At 40.1% G+C, this 19,587-nt stretch overlaps 2 protein-coding genes across 3 annotated transcripts in view; one reads left to right on the top strand and one right to left on the bottom strand.

Annotated features, from left to right (window-relative positions):
• LOC142210761 (leukocyte antigen CD37-like) overlaps nucleotides 1-12,784 on the top strand; it is a 69,288-nt gene extending 56,504 nt beyond the window's left edge. Inside the window, exons 5-9 of the mRNA XM_075280161.1 lie at nucleotides 297-371; nucleotides 876-980; nucleotides 1,399-1,629; nucleotides 2,205-2,288; nucleotides 11,565-12,784. Coding sequence (XP_075136262.1) covers nucleotides 297-371; nucleotides 876-980; nucleotides 1,399-1,629; nucleotides 2,205-2,288; nucleotides 11,565-11,642 — 573 coding nt within the window. The 3' untranslated portion in view covers nucleotides 11,643-12,784. The remainder of the gene's footprint in view (nucleotides 1-296; nucleotides 372-875; nucleotides 981-1,398; nucleotides 1,630-2,204; nucleotides 2,289-11,564) is intronic.
• Nucleotides 12,785-18,645: 5,861 nt separating this feature from the next.
• Nucleotides 18,646-19,587, bottom strand: part of EPS8L1 (EPS8 signaling adaptor L1) — an 84,775-nt gene continuing 83,833 nt past the window's right edge. For both annotated transcript variants that reach the window (XM_075280105.1, XM_075280106.1), the window contains one exon: nucleotides 18,646-19,320. In XM_075280105.1, coding sequence (XP_075136206.1) covers nucleotides 19,234-19,320 — 87 coding nt within the window. In that variant the 3' untranslated portion in view covers nucleotides 18,646-19,233. The remainder of the gene's footprint in view (nucleotides 19,321-19,587) is intronic.

Here is a 19,587-nt window from a genome sequence, read left to right as displayed (position 1 = left end):
ATGACCTGATCTCCTCATATCTCTATGATCAATGCAACAAAGTAATAACTAAGCAGCTGTCATATGGCAGTCACTTTGTTCTTAGCCATCAGACTACTTATAGGCTAGTTACAAGCAGGGGCAAACTTAGGCAAATAAATGTCAGATGCTCCTCCTAATACTACGGATGAATAGTTTTCTTTATATTTCTGATTTCCAGAAACATTTAGATAATTTGATTCCAAAGAAAGAAAATTACAAACTTAATGTGTTTATATAGTTGTTTTTCATCAGTTGTTTTTCTTATTATTTTTCAGTATTTTGCTTTCCTTCTGCTGTTGTTTGCGGCTCAGATCACTGTAGGCGTGCTGATATACACTCAGCGGTCCTCGGTATGTATTAACATATACTCTATACTCTGTATGCTAGTCGAGATATAATTCTACCCCTTTATCAATAGATAATGGATATGCCTAATTTACATATATGGTGGATCACAGTAAATCACAATGAGCATTGAGGGTTCTTGTCAAATTTCATTACAAACAGTTCTCATAATACTGAGAGTTAAAGTCCCAACATTGTCTAGAGCAGTGATTCCCAAAGTGGTCCAGATTGACGGGGGTCTACGTTAAATCTAATCTTCACATTTTTTTACGAGTTTTGGGAATATGGTAAAAATGTAGCAGCAGGGGGTCCACCGAAACCAGTAAAATTTTGAAAGTGGTCTATGTGAAAAAAAAGTTTGGGAACCTCTGGTCTAGAGACACAATTGACCCAATATTTCCTATAGATACAGGAAATATATGTATACACAGTACATACATTTACATAATAAAACTCTTTATATTTTTTACTTTCATGGTCACACTTATTTTTAAAAATTCTTTCTCCAGTTGAATGTTGCAGTGGGAAAATATGTGGAAAATATTATCAAGAACTATGGGATTCTTACAAATCAAACCGAACTACAGGAAAGTTTGGATTTTGCACAGGAACAGGTAACTTCAGACAAACTGGTGATATTACTGGGTTACCATTACTGCCACATCTGTGATGGACTTTTCCAAAGCATTGACTATCACAGCCCTATCTCTATTCAGGAGAGCAACTTGAAACTACTGGACCCCATGTAAAATCAGTAACAAGACCCTACACATACAAGGTGCCAGTTATGGTAAAAGTGTATTCTTATACTTTGGATTTCAGGCACCAGGTCCAGGAGTGACTTTGATCTCTGCACCCCCAATAGTCACCCCTTACTGTTTACAATTATCAGTTGTATTGTGCTCAATACTTGCTGTTCCATCCTCCTGCATCTTGTATTAGATTGTGCATTTTTTCAAATTAAATATATGAAACCAACAATTCTATGTCGATTTTCATAGCATGCTTGTCTCACTAGCTGTTGTGTTACAGATGAGCTGCTGTGGCTGGTTCACCCCTGAAGACTGGATGAAAAATCAGAAAATCTCTGAAAATACTTCAGTCAGCTTGTATCCTTGTTCCTGCAGAAATATATCTTCCTTCATTCCTAATACAAACATCAATGGCACTGCTAATGGTACTGATATCTCTGAGCCCCTACTGGAGCACGGTAGTGGATTCTGTACAACAACTTCAAGGGACAACTGGCCTGTATATAAGACAGTAAGTGGAGACTGCTTAAAGGCTTAAAGAGATTTCCAGGATCTCAGCACAGGTAGTCTAGACTTTTATAGCAGGTCGATTTTTGTTGTAGGTCTGATTCTGATCCCTGCCAATAGAAGGACATTGGCACTTCATCCTCGGGACCCATGTTGATCATGGACACAATACTTGCTTCTATATTTTGGTTACATAGGCACATTGCTGATGTATATAGGCCAATGTGCCTGATACTGCAGTTGAGTCCTGGTCAAGCGAAGAGAACTGAGCTGTAGCACTGTGGATAGTTGTCTGAGTAAATGGGCCAATGTGTTACTATGAACATTAAAGGGGACATTGCATTCAAGCAATTACTGTAGTCATTGGCTTACTTCCTGGGGTCGGACCTCCAGCGAACAGACATTACTGACCTATAAGCAAGACAATATAAAGTAGTGTTGTAGAAGTATCATACTATTGGGCCTGTTCTTTGTTTCCTCTGGAATATACTTCTATATCTTATAGTACTAGAATGTTGACGTCAGTGATTGTAATATATGTTCGGTGATGTTCGGTAATATATGTTCTTTCTATTTTAGGGCTGCATGAACAGTATCCAGGCCTTTATAATAAATAACTTCATCTGTATTATTGGAGTATGCATAGGCATTGCTTTGTTGGAGGTGGGTATTATCACGATATTATAACATTATGGTGTTTCTCCAGTTCATGCTGTGGCATTTCCAACCCATGTAGTGATAGGCTTCATATATTAAAACTTATGTAAACGAGAACATGAAGGTGTTGCCCATTGCAACCAATCTGCTTTTCATTGCCAGACCGGCTTCCATGTATTATAAACTGAAAGGTGACTGCTTGGTGTGGGCAGCCTCTAGATCTTGGAACTAGATCTTAAAAACTTGAGTAGCTCCAAAACCTCAATTTTGTTAACTGTCTAACCAAATTCATAAGATTGCTGTTACTATCTATTGGTAAATATTGCCTGGAGATGGTTTCTATAGGCCCTACGGGGCTGATTTATTAAGACTGGTGCTCTTATTCTATTTATGCCCTGGCATGAAAGGTGCCAGAATTATTAAACTCCGGCCAAGCCTCAGGAGGTCCTGTGCACTACAAAATCTATGCCAGCCAAGGCTCTGGCATAAATTATAGTAATCCTGTTGGACTGTGACATCCCTGCCCTGCTTTGTTCAGCCCACTCTGTCCACTTTTTAGAAAAGTGACAAGTTGGTTGCAGAAGGCAAGAAGTTATACTTTTTGTGCAAAAACCCCAGGAAATTCCAAAAAAATAAACTTTTTTCATGCCTTGACATAAATGGTATGAGTTTTACCAGAAATCTATGCAAGACCCTGACTGTCATATATTTCATTTCTGGTGCACAAGGACTTACTGTGCTACACCTGAAATAAGATGCTGGATCCTCCTAATAATTCAGGGGCACCTGGCACCAGTGGGGAAGATGATTTAAAACTAGCGTGGGAAGCACCAATTTTAATAAATCCCCCCCCCCCAGTTGTCTGTCTGAGGCATCTTAAAAGCCCCCACACATTAGTGTCAAGTCAGTCGAAGCTGACAATTTATAGTAGGACTAGACACCTATCTTATGTTTGTGGGGGTCTCTAGACTGAAATGTAACACCTAATCTTTTTGCTCTTCCTAAAATTAAACCACTGCCAGAGTTAGTGATGGCGTATGGGCAGCTTAAGACCTTAGTTACCTATGCACATATGATATTTTGTACATGCTAGGCCAAACCAAGTGTGTATAGTAACATAGTAGATAAGGTTAACTAAAGACACAAGTCAATCTTTTCCATCCTATACATCTACCAAGTTGATCCGGGGAAAGACAAAAAAAACCTATATGAGGTGGATGTCAATTGCCCAATCAGAAGAAAAAAATTGCTTATTAACTCCAAATAGGGCAATTGGGCTTAGTCCCAGGAACAACATCATATCCTAAAAATTTCCAGCTCTCATAACCTATGATATTCTTTCAAGAAAGGCATCCAGGCCCCTCTTGAACTTGTTAAGTTATCAGACACCACCATAAAATGTGGTTGTGAGTTCCGTAGTCTCACTGTTCTTATCGTAAAAAAAACAATCTGCAAGGAGTTTGTATGTTCTCCCTGTGTTTGCATGGATTTCCATCCCATATTACAAAAAAAGACATACTGGTAGGGAAAAATGTACATTGTGAGCTCTATGTGGGGCTCACAATCTACATTAAAAAAAAAAAAAAAAAAAAAAAAAAAGCAGTTAACCGTGGATAGACTATAATGGGTTTCCATGGGGTTTCTGATGGTTTTATACTGAAACCGACATAGAGAAAAGTTCTCTGTGCATGACTTTTCTCTCTGCCAATTTTGGGCAGAATCTGTGTTGGAATCTCCTATGGAGACTCTAATGTAGAAGTGAACCTAGCCTTAAAGAGGTGATTGGAAAGCTCTCTATACTGTTCATTCATTTATTTGTACATCATAATCAGGTCACCCGTATGCTTGTAGAAACAGTTGAGCTGAGAGCTATTGCTAGTGTATGGGCACTTTGACACCTTTTTACCTGTTTTACTGGTATATGCTGATGCACATATACTTTTGTATACATGCATGGTTAAACCAAGTGTGTATATTGGGAGGAGTAGTTGGGCTGAGAAATATTGAAGGTGCATGTGTGCATTAAGATCTAAGTGGCAAATCACACTTAGGTAAAAAGTTGGTGAGTTTAGGGTGCGTGACTCAAAATATACTATTTTATCGTTAATTTACATGTGTCAATTTTGTAGCTTTTTTTGCCATGATTTACACATAAATGTAAATGCACGTGAAGTCTAGTCAGTTTATTTAGGTGACATGAGACATTAAATAGACCATTTGCATGCTAAGTAGTTGAGACCTTACAACCACTAAGAATACCTGCAAAAAACATAATTTTAGCTGATCAGATTAGCAGATGTCTGTCTAAATGACTTACCATAAGGTTGGAAAATGATTTCCGCCTATTAACACAGATGGTATCTTCATTGTCTATGGTGGGCAGTAAAGACATGTAGAACTAAAAGTTAGAATTTACAACGACGGTACAAAGTTATACAAGTCTCCTGAAACCATAATATAAAATATTCCAACTTCTCTAACCATGAGTTACTTCTACTTCCTGAAAAAAACCATGGACATGTTTGAATTTCTTGTACATCATATTTCATATAATCCACATTGAGTTGAGGAAGTTTCATGCGGTGCAGGGTTATTTACTGCACACATAGGGGAAACCGTACAACTTACTATTTTACTGACTTACTGTTATCTTTAAGAATTATTTTTATGAATTTGCAGGAAATGAGCTCACACTTGCCGCTGTGAGTATTCACTCTCTTCTTCACATGTCTAAATACAGATCGTTCTTATATAGAATATTTACATTATTTTGTGAGGCCCTCACATCCTCCACCATCCGGACCAGAAATCAACAAAGACTAACCAATCCTCTTTGTACTTTGTCAGTTTCTCCAGTTCATGGGTCAAATATTGGCTTTGGTTCTAGAGAAAAGACTAATGAGAAGCTCGTCAGATGACATCCTTTTCTTCCCAGTCAGGTTATGTCTTGTGTGACCCTTTGGATTGTTTGCTGTGTTGGGGTCATTTACTACACACTTTCAGATACCCTCTTTTGGTGTTTGGAGGTGCATCGTAGTTAAATGAAGGTGCATTTGTATATACTGTATGTACAGCCTTTGTATTTACAGTCCATAATTGCTTTGATTTTTTTTTTAATTACTTGAGCACTATATCACTTTTTAATTCTAAATAGGTCCAAATTCTTTTGCAGATGAATTTCATAATGTACTGCAGCTTAATGGGATTAGATATTGCTAACCTTTCCTAAGTATAGGTCATCAGTGTCAGATCAATTGGAGTCCAACACCTGGCACCCCTGCTGATCACCTGTTTTCAGCTTAGGGTATGGATGGAGCCAGAAGCACACAGCTGTACATACTGTGCAGTGGTTTTTTCCATGTTATTATAGTTCAGATCCTATACAAGTTAAAGGGAGCTGAGCTGCAGTAACATGGCATGGACACCATGCATGGAGTGGTCTGCTTAATGCTCTCTACAGGGTGCTTTGAACTGCTGATCATTGGGTGTGTGAGATATCGACCCCCCACCAATATGGTATTAGAGGGGTTTTCTGGCTCCACTGGATAGGCCATCAGCATTTGATCGGTGGGGGTCTGACATCCACACCCCACACAGATCCACTCATCCGGCTGCCTCTTTTCACCAGAAGCTACAACAGTGGACGGTGAGTGGAAACAGCCTGCTCCCATTCAAGTAATAGCCCCATTCACTCAATTGTGGTGATACCGAGGTACTGCAGCTCTTTACCTATTGCTTTAGCTTTGGGAACTAGGAGGCAGCTGGATCAGAGGATTTATGTCTGTGGTTTGGGTGTTGGACCCCCACAGTTCAGATACTGATGACCTATCCTGTGGACAGGTCATCAGTATCAAAAATACATTTAGAGCCTGAAAGCCCCCTTAATGACCACTCTAATTATTATCCAGTCTTGGACAATGATTAAAGCTCCTTTTTTTTCCTGCACACAAATCCTTTACTTAAACAGTTAATAAGATTCTGGCTGCCTACAACTACTTGTAGATGTGATAGTTGTGGTGTACAATACAGGAGGCCTAACCAGTGCAGTGGTGTCCATGGGCCATAGCGCCATCTCTGACCTCTATTGTACACAGTTCAATACCACCTCCTTTATAAATGTCTTAGAGCCATGGTCAGACAGAAGCAGTAAAGATTCTCTAATTCACAAGAAAAATCCTATGACTTCAACTCCAACTCTCACTTAAAAGCTCGGGGTTTAACTCGGCTTTTCATGCAAATTGATTTACCGTAATGGGCAAACTATAAAATAGTGTTCAAAGATGATAATAAAATTTCCCTACCTGGGATCCAATATTGGAAAACTATAAAGCATACCGTAAGTATCAACATTGCCATTGGTATTGTAGGAATATTTAAATCCTGCCACTGGACCATTTCTAGCTCCACTTCCACGCAGGCTTTTGCAAGTCACACCTCCTTTTTGGGCTAAGAAATGCCTAAATTTGCTGGGATTACAAATTAAAAATTTGTGACTGTCCCTGGAAATACAGGACAGTTGCCAGCTATGCTAAAGAGCAACAATAGTTTAACATAGGTCATCCCGCCAAGGGCATAAAACCATCTGCAAGGAGTTTGTATGTTCTCCCCGTGTTTGCATGGATTTCCATCCCATATTCCAAAGACATACTGATAGGAAACAATGTGCATTGTGAGCTCTATGTGGGGCTCACAAACTACATTTAAAAAAAAAAATAGTTTAACATAGGTCTAAGATTCATTTATTAATATATCTTTATAAGATATAGAGCTCCAAATCACTGGCAGAGAAAGAGAATTACGCAAACCTGTCATCAGTATGCTGTAGAAGAAAAGTAAGGCCTCACTTTGTGGAGAACTGCTAAAAAATACTGCGAAAAAAAATGCAGACTAAACGCATCCTTTTATTTCCCGAAGCATTTTTAATTATGCTTTTGCTGCGTTTTTCTTTGAAGCTTTTCTTCCCTTATTAAATCTTCAGGAAACCGCAAGCATTTTCACAGGTGAAATTGACATTCTGCTTTTTTTCACAATATGTGGATGGGAAAAGCCAGAATCTCATTCACCTTGCTGGTCCTGTAAAACAAAGATTTTCTGCTGAATTTCCTAAAGCAGAATCTGGCTGACTACGCTGCTACCAATAGTGTGCTTACATTCAAGTGTCTTATAAAGATCTATAGAGAATTTGTAATTAGTTATCAGAAAAACTATAAGGATATACTGAGGAATTATTTACCAGAGAATTTACATTAAAGGGATCCTATCGTTAGAATCCCTTTTTTTCTAACTAACATGTTGGAATAGCCTTAAGAAAGGCTATTCTTCTCCTACCATTAGATGTCTTCTCACCATCGCCGTACAGTAGATATTCCGTTTTCTGTCTTTATGCAAATTAGTTCTCTTACAGCACTGGGGGCAGGCCCCATTGCTTAAACAGCACTGGGGGCATCCCCAGGGCTGCGAGAGAACGCTCTAGTGCCGCCTCCATCTTCTTCAGGAACCGGCCTCTACGCATCGTCTTCCGGCCTGGCTTTCAATCTTCTACGCATACGCAGTTGGCTCTGACAGCGGGACTCAGGTAGTGCCGACTGAACCTGCACATCGCCATTTTTTGTGGCCGCTTACTACAAGAGCTTGCATAAGCTGCCACAAAAAAAATGGCCCCCAGTGCTGCAAGAGAACTCATTTGCATAAAGACGGAAAACGGAATCTACCGAACAGCGGCGTGGAGAAGACATCTAAAGGTAGGAGAAGAATAGCCTTTCTTAAGGTTATTCCTACATGTTAGTTAAAAAAAAAAAAAAAAGGGATTCTAATGACAGGATCCCTTTAAGAAAAAAACCATAATGGGTGAATTTATTAAACCCTCTATACATGTTTTCTTATAGAAATGGGTGAAAATTTAGCGCTTCTTTGATGTAATAACCCCTCATGCACAACAGATGCAGCACATCTCCCAATCGGCGCCCCGCTCGCCACATTCCACAAAGCAATACATCAATGCTAGAGCCTCTTCATAAATCATCCGTGACTTGCGCCTGTTAGGGCCTTTACTAAGACTGGTGTTTCAGTTGATTTGCATTCCACATAAGATTGGACATCTACTTTAATGGCGTGTTTTCCTGCTGGTAAATGTGGTGAGAATATAACTACAGATTACCATCATAACCATGTTCATGTGGCCATCACTAACCACATCATCCTGCTGACCTGAGAATAAGAAGACATGGTGTAATCCTAACCATATGTGTGGCTGTGCTGGTCTTTGATGCCGTTGGTCTGTTGGTAGCACTGGCAGTATGACTGTACTATGGATGATAGCACTAGGTTATATTCCCTTTAACATGCAAAATACATTGTGGTTTCAGCATGGCCACTCTTAGTAAATCAGACACTTTGTGCAGGCATTTCTTTCAGCGTTGTTTTTTCCCTTTGCCTGCAGAACAGTATGGCGTTCCTCTTGTATAAACACACCTGCTGAAAATATTCTCTTCTCCTTCATCATGGAGCCGTCTGTTTTCTGTTCCTCTTTTGTTACTTTGTGCTGCTGACCCCTTATCTGTTCAGTGCATGTTGTGAACCTCAATAGCACATGATGGCGGGTGGGACAGACTGACCGAATCCTTCCCCTTTCCTCTTCTCTGTTTTTGTGACCTGTGCACTACACATTGTAATTTCTGGGTAAACTCTGCAGAAACAGATGGAAAAATGTTCAGAGCAACTAGCCCTAGAGCGATAAACCAAATAAACCCTACTGTAACAAAAATATTCTGCGTACTATCTAAGCCATTGAAACATTAAACCTGGGACCACAAGGACAGCCAATTCCCCTCCAATGGTCAGCACCTGCATCTCCACTCAGCTACATCCTTTACCAGCAGCTCACTGGCACAATGCACTTTGCTTTAAAGAGACTGTAAACCTATCTTTCCTGTAATTACTGGACGTGGAGTAGGGTCATTATTAGGATCCCAATATGCTCAGGGACGGAGAAAGTAACCCCCCTTCTCCAACCCATCTTAGATACAAATACATTAGTGACATATTTGTAGTAATGAAAACCTACATATGTCTACGATAATGCAATCTCTGATCTAATGTTCAGGCCTGTATCTTAATGCTGAGCTTAGTCAATAAGGTCTTGTCCATGGTGGGGCTACATGCAATATTGTGATTCCTTTATGAAAATTGGCAAAATGTGCAGCACCCCGATAAGTCGAAAGGTAAGCAAACAAAGGTCACAGTGCACCCATATCAGTTGATAACTCAGTGCCTCCATAGTACTGGCAGTCATATATGCCCTCATAACAGTGACAACCATCATGCCTCATAATAGTGCCATCATAAAAATGACAGCGTGAGCTGCAATACCTGATATAGCCTAAGAACAATAGTGGTGCTATTTCTGGAGGATAGCAGACTTGTTGTCACATTCAACCCATATAACACTTACATGTTTTACGCAGTCTATTAAGTCTATCTTGTGCTGGCTCTTCTACGTGCTGGCTCTTCTGCGTGCCGGTACTTCTACGTGCTGGCTCTTCTGCGTGCTGATTCTTCTGTGTGATGGATCTTCTGTGTAGTCTTCTGAGTGATGCAGTGATGTTTTTTGGGGTGCTTTTTTACATTACATTGCTGACAATAACACTATATAAATCATTGAGCTAATATCTGCAGCTTCTTGTGCCCTTGTTCTACAGGGACTTTTATTCGGAGTATTGGCAAGGTAAAATACGAGTTAAAAAATTACTGATGTGGCTTTTTTTTACTTTAAGTGGGTTCCAAGACTGACTGTTAATGGCCTATTCTTAGTATAATTCATCTACTAGCTCAGTGGGGGTCAGGTGAGTAGGAGCTGAGCTATAATAGTGCATCTGCTACCGGCTCTGTACACAGTACTCCGAATAATTGATCAGTGAAGGTCCCAGATGATGGAACTTCACCAATCTGGTGACTTATCCTAAGTATAGGCCGGCAATACCCAGTGCTGATCAAGCCCTTTAAAACAAAAATCGATATAGCATCTAGACCAATTCTAATAGACCCCCACCACCACCTGTTTAACCCCTGCTTTAAAAAAAAAAAAAAAAAAAAGTCGGTATTCCTTTTAAAAAAATGGCAAAGGCAAAACTAATGCACTAAGGAGCTGTGAGCAAATAGCCCCCTACCATGTACATGTGTCAGCTTTAGAAATATGCTACACATCCTACCTAATTTTGGCTGTAAGGTATAGTATGGAAACAGCGTGACTCTGAACTACCGTATGCTGTTTCTGGATTTCCTATAGAGGTGAATGGGAGTTATAGAAATAAAGTAGCTCGTTGTACAACGCTGTCTCCATAACTCTCATTCACTTCTTTGGGGTTTATGGAAACAGCGGAGCTCGGAGCTAAGGATAGGTGCTGCCATATCTATCTGACATTTAGGAAATATCCTGTGGATACGCCATAGATGTTTTTCCTAGGAAAACCCCTTTAACTTGAGGGCACTGCCACCAGCATTGTACATAATAAGCATCATTTGCTCAGTGAAGTTTTCCAAATACAATACACAGCCCTTTGCCACTTGTTGTCTCCACTACCCTCCCTTAAACTACTGAACCCCTCCCTGTGCCAAGACAGCTGTGGTGTGACAATCTGGCATAGAACTAGACTCAAAGTGCTGCACTTGTTATAGTTTTTTTTTAGCTGAAAAGCTAAAACCTGTGTACATTTATCAGCAGTGCCATAGCATCACCATATTCCATATGGCGTGCCAGTTATCAATTTCGACATAAATACCACCAGTTTTATCAGGCTGGGCCTATACGCAGTGGAAGCCCCTTGATGAGGTGTGCCCAGGGTGCAGCCAGGAACTGTGCCAACCTGGAGAGAAGATACACAGACTTCTACCCTCAGAAAGGAGAATATTAACCCTTTAACAGCAAAAATATTAATTGGTCAGCAGCATATAGTTAAGGAGCTATTCTATGGGGTGGACTGTGGCTGAAATGGGGGCATGATTACTATGTGGGGGGCACCAACAGGGGATGGGAATGATGAGAAGCTTTTGTATATACAATAGATGTGTTCTGAACAGGTCTTCATGGCGGTTTGGCCCCAGGTCAAGGGAAATATATATGCCGATAAAATGTTCTTTTAGTTTGTTATTGTCTGCAGGGCAGGACATGATGGGTGCTGTAGTTCCCCTCCTGGATTATAATAGTGATATGAATATCTGATTCTTGCACAGTGACATTACTATGACTATTTCTAACATGTTATTCCTTTCATTTCTATTTTCCAGCTCTTTGTCATGACATTGTCGATGTGTCTGTGTAGAAATCTGGATCAAAACTACAACAAGCTTGCACGCTATTCCTAGAAGACTGTTCAGCTCCAAGAAATTGGATGCAGAGTTTCCATCCTTCTACCACAGCCAAGAAACTGCACGTTCCCTTTCAGCTTGTTAACAACACAACCCCTTCCCTGTTAGCGTCCCCCCCCCCTTGATCTCTACCATGGAGGGCCTATTTGCAAAAAGTTTGGAGCTTCTGGACTTCATTGAAAACCCCATATCATCTCTGTGTGGACAGCAGGCTCTGCTCACCATTGAATTACCATCACCCCACACTAGACTCCTTTTTATATTTGGAATATTTAACAAAAACCTTTACCACTTTCAGTATTTAGCCCCCGGGGATGGACAACCATTCGCTACACTAAGCATTTTCTACTTCTCATGGGGCTTTTACTATTGTCCGGTCTCTAAGACAATAGTGACATCTAGAGGTCATTGTGTGTATAACAAAGACATTACTTTTCATTTTATTTTTTACTTCCAAAGTTACAAGGATCAAAAATACAGATTTAACCGACGGAAAAATAGAAGTTTCTCTATGGAATGAATTACTATTGTAAATAAATTTACATGTGATACCTAGATTCACATCATTATATGTGTGTTATTTTGTGACTGGCTCTTTGGCTGCGATTATTTGTTCTTTTTGCCTGTTTTATACAAATATACTTCATAATTCAAATGTGGATTCTTATATTCTTATGGAATGTGATATGGTTGTTTGTGTCACGTTGTGTTCTACATTCCTATATGAGCCATTGCTTATCTTACAGGTAGATAAATGTACCTAATATTAGAGTGCACCTATATGCGGCCTTCATGCCGCTGTTATTGTGCTTGCAGGTTTTGCAGAAATGGAGATGAAACTAACTCGTGTGAATATAGTTTAGGAGAATTGTACTAATATGTTAATATGAACAACACCATGTGCTTTAGCTTTCCGGGCAATGTGAACAGTATTTCCAGATAATTTCCATTATGGATTGTTATAATATCATTAATAACATTATATTAGGAACCTATTATTCATTCACGTTCATAATAATTTATCCAAAGTGCCTCCATCTTGGAAATACAACATAGGACACATTTTAGTTCTAATAGTTTTGGTTGTCAAATGAGTTAATATGGAGAAATCTGAAATATTCCTGTGTACTGCATGTGAATAAAATTACAATGACTCATTTGACGTGTACTTCATACCCCTGTCTATATAACACTGTACCGCTGCTTATAATGCATGTTACATACCCAGTGTCAATCAGAGGGAAGACTCCAGCAAGCTACTAAGAAAGTGTAAACCTGGGCAGGCAGAAGGGAAAACATCAGCACATATATACTGTGAATATGGAGAAACTGGGTAAGGTGGAAAAGAGGAACTTGCTCCCAGCACCACCTTTTGGAAGGTAGCACCCTATAGATTAATGCATAGTTTTGAAAGAAAACTAAGCCATGGTCTTATTTGCATATTGCTTACCCAGAATTCTTAATAGGGCATGCATGGTCTAATAAGTCCCTGTACCATCTCTCTCTAATGAGACACATTACCTTTTTGGGCAATTAATAGAAGCAACCATGGCAGCTGCTCCTGGACCCCTAGAGAGGTGATCCTAATTAAGGCTGGACCCATGATCTTCTAGCACAAATGGTACCTTCTTACTATTTGGTACAGCCCTTGCCAGTATTCCTAAAAGGAGGTGTGACAAGGGCCAAGGCCGTCAGATTTATCCTCATTTACGCCAGTTTACTACATACTTTATGAAATCTGACCGTTTTCTGAATTCTCATAGCCTTTTGTGTATACAGACCTGTGGGTCTACAGCTACAGACTTCAAACAAAACAATGTGTAGTCTGACCTTTCTGTCACACATTACTACATTTCTCTAACCTACAGGTAGAAGAGAGTAACACGTTACTACAGGACAAGATTTCACAACGTTTGTTTGTAATTTGCAAACTTCGAGACACATCGCTTTCCATATAAGGCCCGATTCACATCTGCTTTCAGTATTTCAGTCGGGGAGTCTGCTTGGGGACCCCTGAACAGAATACTGAACACATTGACAAGCAGTGAGCTTATGAAAGCACACGCACCCCATAAACTATAATGGGGGTCTGTGTGTTTTCCGCACGATGTCCGTACGAACGGAATGGAATACCGAACACAGATGTGAACCAGGCCTATACTGTATACAAAAATGCAGTGCCGCACCTCCCATGAGGCGTCCTGAAGCGACTGCGGCATTTTTGCTGAACTAAGCCAGTCCAGGACAAGCTGTCCTGGACTGGCTTAGCGTCACCGTCTCGGCAGCCCGGCACAGGAAGCGAGCGGTGGATTGGGGCGGCCCTGTGGACGCAGCACTGCTCCAGCGGCATCCCCTCACGCTTAGCTGAGAGCAGGTCCTCTCCCTGCCTGCTTTCTGCCTGCTAACGACGCTCGCTCCGCTCTGCAACACCCCCTCCGCTCGGCCCCGCCCCTCCACTTCACCCCCTCCTCTGGGGGGAAGGGGCAGCATTCTGACGTCCGCCTCAGGCGGCACAAACCGTAGGTTCACCCCTGCAAAAATGGTAGGATATTTCTAATCCAGATCATTGCATAGTTTCCTATTATAGATACTTTGGGAAATTGCTAAACTGTACATATCCTTTACCGCAGAAACATCTCTTTCTTATATGACAATAGGTCCTGCACTATGCTAAATACTAATAGATTTTTACTGTGGCTAAAGCAATGGGTGTGTTTTTTAGGATTACATCTAGATATCTTAGTGGTTTGTGTTATACTACACAAACTCTGTTTTTTTGTGAAGTTGAAAAGAATTACAGCCTAGAGAACTGAGTTCTAGAATTACTGAGCTCAAAGATGTTCGGACCAAAGGTATAGCTCCTGGAGCCTGTGAAGTTGGTTTTATTACTTTTTTCCCATTTTTCTGTACAGGGAAGTTGTATTTTAACTATGAAGAAAATTGCTATTGCTAAATCTGAAGAAAAGAACACAAAGTAGCTCTAAACCCTACGGACAGTGTGTACAACTGATGTGTTGGCATAAACAAACATTAGGAAAATTACCCCATTTTGAGCCCTTTGGGTTGAATATACATTTATGTGAATCAGGTTTAGAATTATCATAAAGGTTATGTCCATGTTCACGGCCATTTTCATTGCTCAAATACATATGAGCATGCAACTTTGCAAATAGTCATAAAAGTCATCTAATTTTGTGTATATAGTATATATGCAGATCTATATGTGTTCATGGATACAGGCTACAAACAAACCCTGTGTTCTCTGATCCTGCAGTCATACATTTTATCTGTATGTCCTTTACTACAAAACTTTTAATAGGAGACATACTGTATTATTTCAGGAGCAGATAGTTTACAAAGTTGTATCAACACCATCTTTTGGTGACCAGCATATACAAACCCAGAGTTCTGACAACTGAAATACAAGCTGAAATCAATTGTCATCTAATCACCATTCCTACCCATTATATCAATGAAATGCCCATCCTTTGGTGCCAAACCAGCATCATTGAATGTGAAGGGAATGATAAACTAATCTTAGACCATTATGCAGTTTACCTATATTATGGTTCAGTTTCCTTTTATGACATGATTAGCATGGGATTTAATAAATCATTTTCCATTGAAATTTTATTGGGAAATTATTAATCAATTTATGTTAACGACCTTCATTTACATTAATAAGCCTAAATTATTTTATGGCTAAGGTAAGTGTAAGGACAGGTTTGACTTATAGGGATTCTACCATTAAACTACTTTTTTTTCTAATTACCACGTCGGAATAGCCTTAAGAAAGGCTATTCGTCTCCTACCTTTAGACATGGTCTCCGCCACGCCGTTCCGTAGAAATTCCGGTTTTAACCGGTATGCAAATGAGCTCTCCGCAGCAATGAGGGAAAGGCCGATGAGCGCATCCCCATTGCTGCCCGAGAGCTCTTTCCTGCGCCGCCTCCTTCTTCTGCAGCAACTCCGCCTCTTCTGGCTTCTCTTGCTCTTGTAGTTCTATTCTGGAGCATAGAGAGGCCACCCCAAAAAGGCCGCCGGCGGCCATTTTTGGGTAGCCGCTCTTGCAGTTCAATACAGGAGCCGGCCGGTGGCCATTTTTGGGTAGCCGCTCTTGCAGTTCAATACAGGAGCTGGCCGGCAGCCATTTTGGGGTGGCCTCTCTATGCTCCTGTATCGAACTATAAGAGCAAGAGAAGCCAGAAGAGGCGGAGTTGCTGTAGAAGAAGGAGGTGGCGCAGGAAAGAGCTCTGAGCAGCAATGGGGACGCGCTCATCGGTGTTTCAGCGCTGGGGCCCGCCCTCATTGCTGCGGACAGCTCATTTGCATACCGGTTAAAACCTGTATTTCTACGGAACGGCGCGGCGGAGACCATGTCTAAAGGTAGGAGACGAATAGCCTTTCTTAAGGCTATTCTGATGTGTTCATTAGAAAAAAAGGTAGTTTAATGGTAGAATCCCTTTAAAGGGATTCTATCATTTGGAAAACTCATCTTTATCTAAGCACATACTTGCATAGCCTTTAGAAAGGCTATTCCACACATACCTTTTGTTTGTTAATACCTCAGCCGTTTTTGAATTAGCCCACTTTTATTGATATGCTAATTAGCCAGCAACAAGCACCGGAGGTTCAGTGAGCACTGTATGCTGTGTGTACATAGGGGGAGGTGAGAGCAGGGAGGCTGATGAGTCAGCAGCTGATGATGATGAGGAGGAGGAGGAGGAGGAAACCCAGTCACATGAATGAGTTCTGGGAATCATCTAGTAATATGACAAACGGCTGCACAGTCAATTTCAGAGTCAAAGGGGTAAATTATCTAGGTGAAAAGAACTTTGTCAGAGATACCATCTATTCATGATATTGCCAAAGACAAAATTCACGGACAATCCAGTTAGGGACACCCAACCAGCCTCACAAGTCAGAACCCTAACTGAAGTTGTACAGCCTCCATGATCTAGTGTAACAACCACTGAATCGTCTCCACAAACAATGCGGGTATTATTTACCCACAAATGCCAGACTGAAGATATGTAAGATTCAAAGGGCAAGGGCACTTGGCAAGATAGTGTAGGTATTAATTGCGCTCAAATGCCAGACTGAACAGATGTGTTTTCAGTCTTGATTTAAAGGATGAGATCTCTCTGATCTCTCAGGTCCAGGCAGTGCATTCCAGAGTGTAGGAGCTGCATGACAGAAGGAATGAATTTATGACTGAAGATGGGCCATATTCAGGCTTGAAGGATATACATAGTTAGGTATCATCATCATTTACCTAATGAAATCAAATGTTGCAATGACCCTGTCTGGCTGTCTCTCATCCTCTATTTTTATCTTAGGTCTCAAAAATGGATTTCTATCCTCAGTCCTGGCAATAGAATATGCTTTCCTCAAGACACAATCGGGATAGCCCCTCTCACGAAATCTTTGCCTAAGGAATCATGTATCATGTTCAAACCCCAACAAAAAGGAGCAGTTTGTTTCACCCTTAAATAATGCCCCACATTTATGGGGGAAGACTATACTACCACGATAAACTATTTGTGGCGTGGCCTTCCAATACAGTCTATTTTCTAGCTCACCATTATCAAGCCAAAAACTATCCTTCTACCAGTCCTGGAGAACAGTAGCATAGCTTGGCGCACATGAACTTCCCATGGTGGTCCCCACAGGAGATGGAAGAATTATTTCCAAAACAAAAATACTTCAGCACAAATGTGAGGAGCGCAAGAACAAATACATTATTTGGAAACATATGTGGTCTCTTTTGGTTGAGAAAATATTGGGTTACCTCAATTCCCTTGTCATGGGGAATTGCACAATACAATGCATGAATATCTAGTGAGGCCAGTAGAATCATTTCAGGGAAGGCCTTGTATATTTCAGGAGGACACTGCTAATCCACTTACTGCATCCATCACAACAGCGTGGCTTCACGAAAGAAGAGTCCGGGTGCTGAACTGACCTGCCTGCAGTCCAGACCTTTCACCAATAGAAAACATTTAGCACATTAGAAAATGAAAAATCCAGAAAAAAAAGACCCAGAATTCTACATCAGACAAGAAAGGAACAAGATTCGGCTCCCATAACTCCAGTAACTGGTCTGCTGAATTCCTAGATGTTTACACACTATTGTAAGAAGAGGGGATGCTACAGAATGGTAACCATGGCCCACGGTCTGGTCCACCATTCAACAAGTTAATCCCCACTGGGGAATTTGTGTTAGGAAATATTTAGAAAAAAATAGTATAGTACTGTATTAGCCCTAAAAATGGTAGTACTTCCCACTTTCAGGACTATATCATTTCTAGAATATTTTCATGTACATGGTACAAGATCTAGGCTGCATTGTGGAGGATCATCATGTTAATGTGCTCAATAACTGTACCAGAAGTTTTGGGCCATACCATACGGAGAGACAACCAAAAAGGAGATCCAGGGGAGAAGAGTCTTGGAAAAAACACTACAGCTTGTGCTACAGAGGCCCAAATACCATCCAGAAAAAGAAGTCTTGGGTGGATATTACACCAAATCCAGTAAATAAAGAATCATAAATATATTATTTTGCATGTCATATTGCACCCATTATAAAGCATGAAGAACTAGGTAGACATTGGGATCACAGTGAAAGTATTTTATTTACAGAAATATATAGCCCTTTAATTTATTCTTTAAATAGACAGACATAATTACATACAATAGAAAAAAAGAGATTACAGAAGAATTTACTGTATGACCCATCACTTGAGATATATGGTATATACAGGCGAGTCAAAAGTCCAAAAGACCACCTAAATTTCTGTACTGTTAAATTGATCTTATCAGTAGCATTATGTTTTATTAGACTGGAGTGTGCCTATTGACATATGTAACTCTGCACTTCTACAGTCTATCATATATATATATATATATATATATATATATATATATATATATATATATAGTGAAAGGCAACTATAAACCATGCTGGTGTAGTCAGAATTGCTGCTCATGAGTCCAAACATATACTGCACCTCACATACTTTCCTCCTACAATACCCGTACAGGCGATTTGCCCTCAGTCACCCACATGTAAAATACAGAATATCAAAACTTTGGCAAAAATATCAATATAATAGAGGATTTTCCTCTGCTCTGCAAACAATAGACTAAAGATCAGTAACATTAATAAACAGGTAACATTAAAAGCTAATAATCAGATCATAAACCCTGAAGGAATAAACTACAACACTGTATTCCTGACCATAACCAAGCTGCAGGAGAATATAAGAGGTCAGAAGTGGTCACCAATTTCTTTATACAAATTCTTCATTTAGAGAATGTGGAAATAAGGCATAGTGCATTTGCAGAACTTCCCATCCCATTGTTTATAAGGCATTGACCGCTATATCCCGTTAAATTCCAAGACACATTGAGGAATGGCCTCTTTCTTCAGTAGCTCCGTAGTGATAGGTTCTCCAGCAGATATGACTGGAGGTCGTCTTTGGTACATTCATATATTTCAGTTCATATATTATATATATATTTATATATTCTTTGGAAGACATTAAATAGCATCTGCCAAGTCCGAGTAGCCTAATAAATCCCTTCAGAGACTGCCTTTCTCAAGTTCACTATCCACTTTTTTCTTTTGTCTTTCCATCACAGCCTCCAGTTCTGAGATCTTTTTGGAGTCCTAAAAGAGAATATCACAAAGTTATCAGCCTCCTGTTCCTGGAGTTAAAGGTTTACATGCAGTTTTTGCTGTGTATTTTGTTAGTGATTGTTCTAAAGCATCTCAAATAAAAATGAAGCAACTTAAGAAATAAGCTTGATATAAGAATATTCAGTGGTTTTCTGTACAGAGCTCTTATATAGATCTGTAGGGTAGACTAGAAATAAACCCTGTGGTAGCCCATCATTGGCACCCACTGAATTGGCTCATGATACATATATATTACAA

The sequence above is a fragment of the Leptodactylus fuscus genome, chromosome 6, assembly GCF_031893055.1.
Source record: "Leptodactylus fuscus isolate aLepFus1 chromosome 6, aLepFus1.hap2, whole genome shotgun sequence".
Classification (NCBI taxonomy): Eukaryota; Metazoa; Chordata; class Amphibia; order Anura; family Leptodactylidae; genus Leptodactylus; species Leptodactylus fuscus.
This window is presented reverse-complemented; position numbering and strand designations above follow the sequence as displayed.